This window comes from Podarcis pityusensis, assembly GCF_964106645.2.
Source record: "Podarcis pityusensis genome assembly, chromosome: 7".
NCBI classification, from domain to species: Eukaryota; Metazoa; Chordata; class Lepidosauria; order Squamata; family Lacertidae; genus Podarcis; species Podarcis pityusensis.
In genome coordinates this window covers 13,856,023-13,867,433 of record NC_138031.1, presented here as the reverse complement: position 1 = coordinate 13,867,433, position 11,411 = coordinate 13,856,023, and the positions used below count along the sequence as shown (strand labels likewise).

General features: G+C 41.1%; 1 protein-coding gene across 1 annotated transcript; it reads right to left on the bottom strand.

Moving 5' to 3' along the window:
* Positions 1-6,002: 6,002 nt before the first annotated feature.
* BBS10 (Bardet-Biedl syndrome 10) lies at positions 6,003-11,361 on the bottom strand. Its single transcript, XM_081012622.1, has 2 exons — positions 11,155-11,361; positions 6,003-8,437 (listed from the first exon to the last, which is right to left on the bottom strand). Exons 1-2 carry the CDS (start codon positions 11,343-11,345, stop codon positions 6,451-6,453), a joined length of 2,178 nt encoding a protein of 725 aa, XP_080868748.1. The 5' UTR covers positions 11,346-11,361; the 3' UTR covers positions 6,003-6,450.
* Positions 11,362-11,411: the final 50 nt, after the last annotated feature.

The window sequence follows — 11,411 nt, the reverse complement described above, 5'->3', positions numbered from 1 at the left end:
TATTGACTAAGAAACCAGGAAGTCCATGAATTTGCTAGATGGCCTTAGGCAGGCCACTTTCTCTTTAACCCCCACAAATTTTGTAATAAGGAAATAGATATGTCATACCTCTCAAAATGACTTTGGGGATTTTTGAGATAACACGTCTGAAGTGTTTTGGGCATTCAATTACTGTAGTGCTAAAAAAAAAAAGGAAAGTAGGAGGAAGACAGCCCATTTCCTTTCCTACTGGATGAGCTGGTACAAGATCATTTGCAGCTGAAGGTAGCAAACCAAGGACTGGTTGCGCTGGATGAATGCTGTTGTCTTCAGTGAGACCAGTGTATAGTAAGTGATATGTAAATAATAATAATAATAATAATAATAATAATTGTTTATACCCCGTCCTCCCCGGCCAGAGCCAGGCTCAGGGTGGCTAACACCAGTAAAATTACAGTAAAATCATAATAGGGGGAGAAAAAAACCCAACCCAATTTAAAATACAGGTTAAAATGCAATTTAAAATTCAGGTTATTTTAAAAGTGGCCCATAGATCATAAGGGAAAACATAAGGGTCAGACTGAGTCCAAACCAAGGGCCAGACAGAACAGCTCTGTCTTGCAGGCCCTGCAGAAAGATGTCCCACAGGGCCCTAGTCTCTTGTGAAAGAGCATTCCACCAAGTCGGGGCCAGTACTGAAAAGGCCCTGGCCCTAATCTAATCAGCCAACGGGGCTTAAGTAAAATGCAAATATACCAGTTCAAATCTTAATTGATCCATGCCTTTGTTTCTCAGTGCCAGTTCCCAAAAGCAGGCCACCACTTTGCAGATGACCCAAACAGACTGGAGGGAACGTTTTGCTTCATACCTTTGTCATTCTGGAAACCTCCGCAGTAGATCCATTTAATTTCATAAAAGTATTTATAACCACATTGCCCTCCTAGAATAAAGAGATCAACGTGATCAATACTTGATAGTTGACCATTACATGGACTAGTTAAGGGTTTGCTTGCTGTTTTGGAGAACAGCATAAGAATAGAAGGCAGTTGTATAGAGTGGTCAGAGGAAAGAATGGTTGGTGGGTGGGGTTGGAGGTGCAGCCTTGGCACAGATTTTAGTGAAATCTAGACACATATGAAAATACCAACTTGGAAGTGGAAGGAAAGAACATCCAGAATCCAGTGGAAATTAGAAAATGCTTCCAGAGGTACTTTAAACAGCTATACACACAAGGGCCACAGAAAGAGTGCGATTTAGACAAATTTTTAAAATCAAATGGGCTTCAAAAAATCTCTCAAGAAAATAAGCTAATATTGAACTATAAAATAACAGAGCAGGAGGTGGAAGGTGCCATCCAGAACATGCAGCTGGGCAAATCTCCAGGGCCAGATGGTTTAACCTCCAAATACTATAGATCTTTGAAGGACTGGATAATTCAACCATTAAAGGAGGTTTGTAACGAAATCTTAGAGGGGGGAAAAGCACCAGAGTCGTGGAAAGAAGCTTATATTACACTAATACCGAAAAATGAGACTGAAAAGACGCAACTTAAGAACTACCGCCCCATATCCCTGCTCAATGTGGATTACAAAATTTTTGCAGATATTTTGGCTAAAAGGTTAAAAAAGGTATTAGTAGAAGAGATCCATAAAGACCAAGCTGGCTTTCTCCCAGGTAGACACTTGTCTGACAACACGAGGAATATAATTGACATTTTGGAGACGCTGCAAGTAAATATTAATACTAAAGCAGTTTTAATTTTTGTTGATGCGGAGAAAGCCTTTGATAATATTTCTTGGAGCTTCATGAAGAAAAATCTTCAGGGGATGGGAGTGGGTCAAGGGTTTGAAAACGGTATAAGTGCAATATACTCAGAAGAAAAAGCTAAGTTAATAGTTAATAATGTGGTAACAGAGGAATTTAAGATAGAGAAAGGGACACGACAAGGCTGCCCAATTTCCCCATTGCTTTTTATTTCGGTCCTGGAGGTTTTGCTAAATATGATTAGAAGGGACCGTTTGATTAAAGGTATACAGGTCGGAGCTAAACAGTACAAATTGAAAGCTTTTGCAGATGATTTGGTATTGACGTTACAGGAGCCAGAATCTAGTACTAAAAAAGTATTAGAATTGATTCAGGAATTTGGTCATGTGGCAGGATTTAAGTTGAACAAGTTAAAAACTAAGGTGCTTGAGAAAAATCTAACACCGATTGAGAAAGAGAGGTTTCAGAAGGAGACAGGTTTAACATTGGTTAAGAAAGTAAAATACTTAGGGGTTAATATGACTGCTAAGAATTTAAACCTATTTAAAGACAATTATGAGAAATGTTGGTTAGAAGTGAAAAAGGATTTAGAGATATGGTCAAACTTGAAGCTTTCCTTGTTAGGCCGAATTGCTGTTATAAAGATGAATGTATTGCCAAGAATGTTATTTCTCTTTCAATCATTGCAAATTGTGGACAAAATGGACTGTTTCAAGAAGTGGCAGAGTGATATTTCAAAATTTGTCTGGCAGGGCAAAAAGCCTAGAATAAAATTTAAAATACTAACTGATGCAAAGGATAGAGGTGGATTTGCTCTGCCAGACCTTAGACTCTATTATGAATCAGCAGCATTCTGCTGGTTGAAAGAATGGCTGCTTCTTGAAAACACAGACATTTTGGATTTAGAAGGTTTCAACAATGTTTTTGGGTGGCATGCATATTTGTGGTATGACAAGGTTAAAGCACATAAAGCATTTAAAAACCATATTGTCAGAAAAGCATTGTTAAATGTCTGGATAAGATACAAGGACTTATTGGAAAACAAAACCCCTAGGTGGTTGTCACCGATGGAAGCAAAGGCTCAGAAAAGGCTCAATATGGAGGCCAAATGGCCGAAATATTGGGAAATTTTGGAACAGGAAGGAGACAAATTGAAATTGCAGAGTTTCGAGAAACTAAAAAACAAAGTGCGAGACTGGCTTCATTACTATCAGATAATGGAGGCATATAATTTGGATAAGAAAATTGGCTTCCAGGTGGAAAAATCAAAATTGGAAACAGAATTGTTAGAACCCAATACTAAGACTTTGTCAAGAATGTATAACTTGTTGTTGAAATGGAATACTCAGGATGAAACTGTGAAATCTGCTGATTAAATGGGCACAAGATTTAGGACATAATATCATGTTTGCTGACTGGGAACAGTTGTGGACCACAGGTATGAAATTTTGGAATAAATGTTGGAAATGTAAGGAAAATGAAGATACTTTTTTCCACCTTTGGTGGACGTGCCCAAAGATTAAGGCTTTCTGGGAAATGATATATAAGGAATTGAAAAAGGTATTTAAATATACCTTCTTGAAGAAACCAGAAGCCTTTCTCCTGGGCATAGTCAGCCAATTGGTGCCAAAGAGGGACAGAACTTTCTTCATGTATGCTACAACAGCAGCAAGAACGCTTATTGCAAAGTATTGGAAGACACAAGATCTACCCACCTTGGAAGAATGGCAGATGAAGGTGATGGACTATATGGAACTGGCGGAAATGACTGGCAGAATCCGAGACCAGGGAGAAGAGTCGATGGAGAAAGATTGGGAAAAGTTTAAAGATTATTTACAGAAATATCGTAAAATTAATGATTGTTAGAATGATGTTGGATAGAAACTAAGTGGTCTTTAGCTGAAAGGTTATAAGGGAAGATGAAAAAAGGGTTTATTATGTAATATGTAAAAATCTAAAATTACAACATTTTTATGATTAATGATTAGGATACTAAAAGAGGGGAGGGATTTGCTGAACAAAATAATTGAACTGGAATACAAAAAAGGAAGGTGTGAGGAGGTCCTGGAAATAAGCAAAAGAAGGTCAAGTAATGGAAGGAAAGAATTGTTTTTAAATATTTTTACTATGTATTTTTTTTTGTTTTTTTTTCTTTATCTTTGTGTGTTTTGTAAAACATTGAAAATCTTAATAAATATCTTATAAAAAAAAACAAAAACCACTGAGCCTCTTGGGCTTGCCAATTGAAAGGTTGGCGGTTCGAATCCCCACGACAGGGTGAGCTCCTTTTGCTCTGTCCCAGCTCCTGCCAACCTAGCAGTTTGAAAGTATGGCAGTGCAAGTAGATAAGCAGGTACTGCTGCAGCGGGAAGGGCGTTTTTAACGGCGTTTCTGTGTGCTCTGGTTTCCGTCACGGTGTTTTGTTGCGCCAAAAGTGGTTTAGTCATGCTGGCCACATGACCTGGAAAGCTGTCTGTGGACAAACGCCGGCTCCCTTGGCCTGAAAGCAAGATGAATGCCGCAATCCCATAGTCGCCTTCGAATGGACTTAACCATCCATGGGTTCTTTACCTTTTTACCTTACATAGTTGCTGTACTCAGTGCAAGGTGTTTCTTTTCCATCTAGATTCTCGTTAGGTCTTAGAGGAAAGTACTATATTGACTAAGAAACCAGGAAGTCCATGAATTTGCTAGATGGCCTTAGGCAGGCCACTTTCTCTTTAACCCCCACAAATTTTGTAATAAGGAAATAGATATGTCATACCTCTCAAAATTACTTTGGGGATTTTTGAGATAACACGTCTGAAGTGTTTTGGGCATTCAATTACTGTAGTGCTAAAAAAAAAAGGAAAGTAGGAGGAAGACAGCCCATTTCCTTTCCTACTGGATGAGCTGGTACAAGATCATTTGCAGCTGAAGGTAGCAAACCAAGGACTGGTTGCGCTGGATGAATGCTGTTGTCTTCAGTGAGACCAGTGTATAGTAAGTGATATGTAAATAATAATAATAATAATAATAATAATAATAATAATAATAATTGTTTATACCCCGTCCTCCCCGGCCAGAGCCAGGCTCAGGGTGGCTAACACCAGTAAAATTACAGTAAAATCATAATAGGGGGAGAAAAAAACCCAACCCAATTTAAAATACAGGTTAAAATGCAATTTAAAATTCAGGTTATTTTAAAAGTGGCCCATAGATCATAAGGGAAAACATAAGGGTCAGACTGAGTCCAAACCAAGGGCCAGACGGAACAGCTCTGTCTTGCAGGCCCTGCAGAAAGATGTCCCACAGGGCCCTAGTCTCTTGTGAAAGAGCATTCCACCAAGTCGGGGCCAGTACAGAAAAGGCCCTGGCCCTAATCTAATCAGCCAACGGGGCTTAAGTAAAATGCAAATATACCAGTTCAAATCTTAATCGATCCATGCCTTTGTTTCTCAGTGCCAGTTCCCAAAAGCAGGCCACCACTTTGCAGATGACCCAAACAGACTGGAGGGAACGTTTTGCTTCATACCTTTGTCATTCTGGAAACCTCCACAGTAGATCCATTTAATTTCATCAAAGTATTTATAACCACATTGCCCTCCTAGAATAAAGAGATCAACGTGATCAATACTTGATAGTTGACCATTACATGGACTAGTTAAGGGTTTGCTTGCTGTTTTGGAGAACAGCATAAGAATAGAAGGCAGTTGTATAGAGTGGTCAGAGGAAAGAATGGTTGGTGGGTGGGGTTGGAGGTGCAGCCTTGGCACAGATTTTAGTGAAATCTAGACACATATGAAAATGCTGTGAAAATGCTTTTTAAAAAAATGTTTTGAAAAATATATTGAATTTTCCATAGCTCACAATCGCCATCTAGTGCCACATTTGTATAATGCACTTTACAACACACTTAAAACATTTTATTTGCAGCTGTATAGCTGAGTCATTTGGCTATCTGTTCGGCTCCTGAGTTTGATCAGGGTGTGGGGAGCTGTTTCTAGGGAGGAGCTGTTCCTTGCTAATAGAAGACAACACTGGACACAACCTTAAACAGTGTACACAAAGTGTATCCTATTGTCTTATCTTAAAAAATATATAACCACTCCAATGCAAATAGTTCCCAGGTGAAATTTTGAACCTGAATATAACATTAAAACCATACAAAGCGGACTTTTACACACACACACACCCCGATCAAATATTTCAGTTCAACCATTTTTTGACTATTGGAATTTTGGGGAGGTATTTATACAAGGCATAAAATTAACATAGCATGCTTTTAAAGTTTTGTTTATTAAGACAGATAAACATGCTAAATCAGTCTCAACCTATGTAGTGCGGAAGCAAGTTTCCCCAACATTTCCAGAAAGCATTCATCATCGCCAGTATTTCCTTCCAAATGAGCTCTCTAAAATTTGGATTGGGGCACCTATCCAAGCACCTCCCTCAAGTAAGTCCCAACGAATTCAATTACTCCTAGATAGGTGACTTTAGCATTGCAGCCTCAATGTGTCACAATTCCTTGCCTAAATCTACATCCAATCTATCGGCCAGAAATACATTATGGGATTTAAGAAAATTTGCAGCCAATGTCCCCTCTCTTTACCTTTCTGTTAGGATTTGAACAGTCCTGGGGCTGCATAGAAGTACCCTGGACTAAAGAAGACTAAAGGACGTAGCTGGTTCTAGCAACTGCATCACATGCATATGAAAACCCTTTATTCACAGATCATCTTCTGAATCGCTTTCTTCGGTCTTCTGAGGTAACCTCTTAATGCCAACAATAAGATCAATACTTAAAAGCCTAGCTGCACATTGAAGAATGGAAGCCACTAATTGGTACTTACAGGACACTGATTCTAACCTTTCTTGATTTGGCAGAAGCGGTCGATTATTTCTGACAGCGCTGGTAACTTCAAGATAGAGCTGAGGAAAAGCATCCCTTTTCTGTGCCCTAGAGAGGGTTTTTGGAACACTGAGCAATGCATCAGCAATTACAGCACAAAGAATGGATACGTTTGCTGACTGGCACCGCTTTGCATAGCAGGACAGGTAGTGATGTAACAGTATCTCGAATATCCCACCGACTGGCAAAACTGATCCCTCCTTTAGGTAAGAGCTGGAATTACTCTGAATATGGCTTCTGATATTATCCGCTTCTTTAACGCCACGGCCTTGCCTGGTACAACTGTCCTCAGTGGGTTGCGGATGCACAAGTACATTTCTGGAACTGATGCTTCTCTCTGCTCTGGTAGGAGCAAGCTGATTTTTCGCAAGTGATTCATTCCCGTCCATTCTCAACATTCCTTTTGGATGACTGCGTTTCTGAGACACCTTTTGCACGTCAACTAAATCACGTTCACATTCATGTAGTTCTGAGCACATGGCATCATGCGCCAAATCTACGCCCAAGTTAGGCAGATGAATGGATGAACATGCCAACTCTCTGTCTACCGATGAAGCAGAAACAACAGAGTCCTCTTCCATTTCAAACCCACAAGGTCTTGGCTGCTTGGCACAAGCGTGAACTTCACCGCAGTCAGTGTGCTTCTCTACAAAATGTTGCTGTGCATCAGAACACTGCTGACTATTATGCAGTGTTTCGGAGAGGTTTTGCTCAGTCAGACAAACAACCGTAAACATCTGTCGCAACATTTTGAACGCGCCATGAAAAGCACAAACATGTTGCTCAGTAACCCCATGCACTGGCCCACAGAGAATCACACAGTGGAGCTGAAGGGCACATGTCCTTTCAAAGCCTATATGGACAAATCTTTTGGTGCCAAGGTACAATGGCTGGCAAAATTTTGCAACAGCGGCTTCTGTGATTTCAGTGTGAATATTGTCGAAAGATGGCTTAAAAGGTGAAATATTTGTGATCCTGTAGATAAGAGATATCTCCTCTGGGGACAGGCACTCTACAATAGATATGCCACTGCTTTTTGCATAGTTATGAACAGCTTCCTGTTGTTTTACACTTGACAATATAACCTTGATGTCATTGTCCCGCATGTGCTTTAGAACAGCTTCTGTTCTTTTTGTAATCCAGGTTTTAGATGCCCCATGTTGATTTTCAGCAGTTACGACAACTTCAGCACCCAAGTCAGAATAAGCAGGCTGGATAGGTTCTGTTATAACTAGAACTCTTTTGTCACCGTCTGCAGGACAGTACACAGCAAAGTCTCTGTGAAGAATAAGCCCATCAAGGATTCTTGAACTTGAAACAGGAAGGCCTGTCACAGTAGTATGCAACTCAGCAAAACAGTCATCCACAAAGCACAGGACTTCACTCCTATTTTTACCAGCAGTAACTCTGAAGTAGAAATCACAGCTTAACTGGGAAAGAAACTTTTGTCTATTGATTCCTACTTTCCCAGAAAAATAAGCTTCCAGTACCAACCCTATTGTGCTCATACTTATTTCTTCATCAGAAACAGAAAATACTGAATGAAAATGCTTTTCAAGGTCTCTTGTCACTATGTAATCTAGAATGTCCATCTGGATCATTATAAGAAGCTGGGAAACTTGTTTCAGTCTGTAAAAATTTTCTTTACAATTCTCTCTTCCTTGGATCTTCTCATAACAGGAAGGACTACCTCCTTTAAAAAGTTTTTCAAGTTCTTGAAGTAAAACGGAGAGAATTACGATGAACGTTTTAGCACCATCCCCAGTCAAATTGCAATGCGTGGAAATGCATGAAATCATCATTCTGTTAAAAGCCAAGGAGAAACAAATGGTTTAAAGTAAGCCCACAACTTATGTGCATTTAACTTGTGCACATTCAGCTCTATACACATGACATACATACATACATACATACATATGAGCAGAAAGGGGGTGGAATTCCAGGAAAAATGACTTTGGCAATCCAACCCAAGACTGAACCCAATGTGTTTTGACTATACATGATTTTGGCTTTAGGCGTGATCCCTGGAATGTAACCCCTGTGTAGACTGCGAACTTACTATATTTGAAATATCTCTAAATGAATTATTTCTTTTCTACAAGTCTACAGCAGAAAAACAAAAATACAGTTTCTATGTAAGATCCCAATATACAAGTAACTTGCAACCTAAGTGAGAGTTTGGTTCTAGGGATCTGATTTTAAACGCAAAATTGCGCAAAGTCAGGGGGCTGCTTACTGGGCTTTGGGAAGGTGGCAAGAGGGTCTAGCTCCCAGGGCCCTCACTCAACATTCCCAGACTTTGGTAAGCAAGGCACAGCCTTTCTTATGGGCCTCTGGGACACTTTGAGAGCTCCCACACATCCTTCCCAGAAGATATTAAGGTGCTTCGTTGCTTACCAGCCTCTGGGAGAAGCCTTTGGGAGATTCCCAGGGCCCTCCCATGGACCTTCCCAGAGCCTGAAACAAGGAAAACCAGCTGGGTGTGCAGGAAATAAATAAATGGAAAGTGGGGAACAGAGGGTTTCCATTTTTATTTATTTATTCCACCCACCCAGATTGTGACTGAGCACCTTCCAATAAAAACACAACGAAACATCATACATTACAACCTTCCTGAGATGCGAGTTATCTGTACTAAGACATTGAAAACACAATGGTTGTGGGCAGATTCCATACATGGGCCACTGGCAACTATGAGGCTGTGAGGGGGGGGGCAATATTTCTGTGAAACTGCCTCAGTGTGGAGGTCATGGTTTCTATGTTCACTATGCCTTAAAAAAGACGTTGGTGGAAAATGTGCACTAAACACCAGCAAAAGCGATTAAGGGTCTCGAGAAACTCCCCTATGAGAAAATGCTGCCTTTCAGTTTAGGAGATAAGGTGGATGGGCATGTGACTTCTTGTGTTTTTGACCATGATAAACATGGGATGATAACAACTGAAATAAATGATGCCTTTGTGAGGGAAGTCATAGATTATGGCTCTCTGAGCTATTTGGATGGGAGCAGCCCTTTGACACTTGAGATGTACATTTTTAGGGCCCACCTTATTTCTATGATTGTAAGCTTTTTTTAGCATTAGATTTCAATTGGTGTAACCTGCCCTGGGATCTTAGGGTGAAGGGCAGTCACAGGGGCACCAGTATCCAGCTGGAAAGGAGAAGGTTTAACAAACTGAAGGACAATGCTCCTCCCAATGGAAACATGCAGATGGGGACAGATACACCCCTGCTTTAAGTTGTTTACATACCATCTTCTCTTGCATATTATTTATTACAAAACTCGATAACTAAGCGCTTTAGTGATGAAACGTTGGATTATGTAACGACATCGAAGCACTGAACCACTGGTATATCACAAGTGGACTCTCTATTACGCAATGGTTCAAGATAAAATCTATTTTGGAAAGAGAAGAAATGAGCACTGTTTTACAAGTGAACTCTTTATTTACCATGTTTGCTACTGTTTAAGATAAAACCTATTTGGGAAAGAAACTACTTTTGCCATTTTATGGACATTTATTGTTTGTTTACAGATAGCTGCCTTGGTAATAAGAACTTGTGTCAAGGAAAATTTATAATTTATCTTAAAAACCATTGTAAACAGTTAAAATTGTTAGTAGGATTGGAAGAACACTTGTAGTTTAATGGTGATTTTTTTGATATAATGGAGATGTAAAAGATTTGGATTATTAGGCAGGAGGAAAAGACTAAACAATAGGACCCACAAAGGGGAGGAGGGAAGTTCAGGAGATTCTTTGGAATCTTGTTTATGTTGTATGTTGGGTATGTGATTGTAAAACTGTCATTTGAAAAACCAAACCAAATAAAAAAATAAAATAAAAAGAACATGGAAAAATGAATATATAAAAAATATTGTGTTGATTGCAGTAGTCATTGTATCACCACCCTGTTCATTGCTTTCATGAGTGGGCCGGCAACTAATAATAATAATAGTATGCGCACCTAAGTTGCAAGTCGTGGTGAGACAGAGCTAAATTTCACAACGATATGCTGAGGAGCAATGCTAGACAGGGCAGGGGAGATCCCTGAGCAGCATCTTCTGAAGTGCTAAAAATTTAAACGAAAACCTTAAAAACAGGTGATGTGGTCGATGTGGAAAATTTGCAGTCCACACTGTCTCCTCCTCCTCCTGGGTGTAGCCAGGATTTATGGGGGGGGTTTTTTGGGGGGGGAGGCAGGACACCCAGCTGTCACCATCCCGTGTCTGGATCTGTCTACCAGATTCGGAATGCAATGTGTCAACCACAGTTGCTTCGAATTACTTCTTTTGACACCCCGAAGCGCTCAGAAAACCTGTCAAAAACTTTTACCATTTCTACTTTAAGCATTTTCCCTTTATTTCCTGGATTTAGGCGGGGCGGCCGCCGCCCTGGCCAAGCCCATGGCCCTCCCCGAAACCCCAGAGAGGGGGCCCGCCCGAGTCCTTCACGCGGACGACGCGGCCTAGACCACGGAACTGCTCGTGAGGAGGAAGGGCGGAGCGGGGACCGTCGATTACCGGGCCGTGGGCGACTCAACGTTCAAGGCCTCCAGCACGCGCCGCCCGTCCCTGGAAAGCAGCACTTCCCCCGTGGGGCGGGTGAGCAGCACGTGCCCTCCTCGAGGCCCCACGGAGCCCCGGACGACGGCAGCGAGCGCGGCGGCCTCCTGCGCCAGCCGCCCCGGTCCCAAGCGCCGCGCGGTCGCCATGGCAACGGAACCGCGGCCCAGGCGGGGGCGCGCGGTCGTTCGACGTCCTCTCGGCGACGCCGTGAC

Excerpts from the sequence above, each read along its gene's own strand:
- BBS10 (XM_081012622.1), bottom strand. The coding sequence starts at position 11,345 with ATGGCGACCGCGCGGCGCTTGGGACCGGGGCGGCTGGCGCAGGAGGCC. Across the intron at positions 8,438-11,154 it reads GTTGAGTCGCCCACGGCCCG|AATGATGATTTCATGCATTT; the intron begins GTAATCGACGGT and ends GGCTTTTAACAG.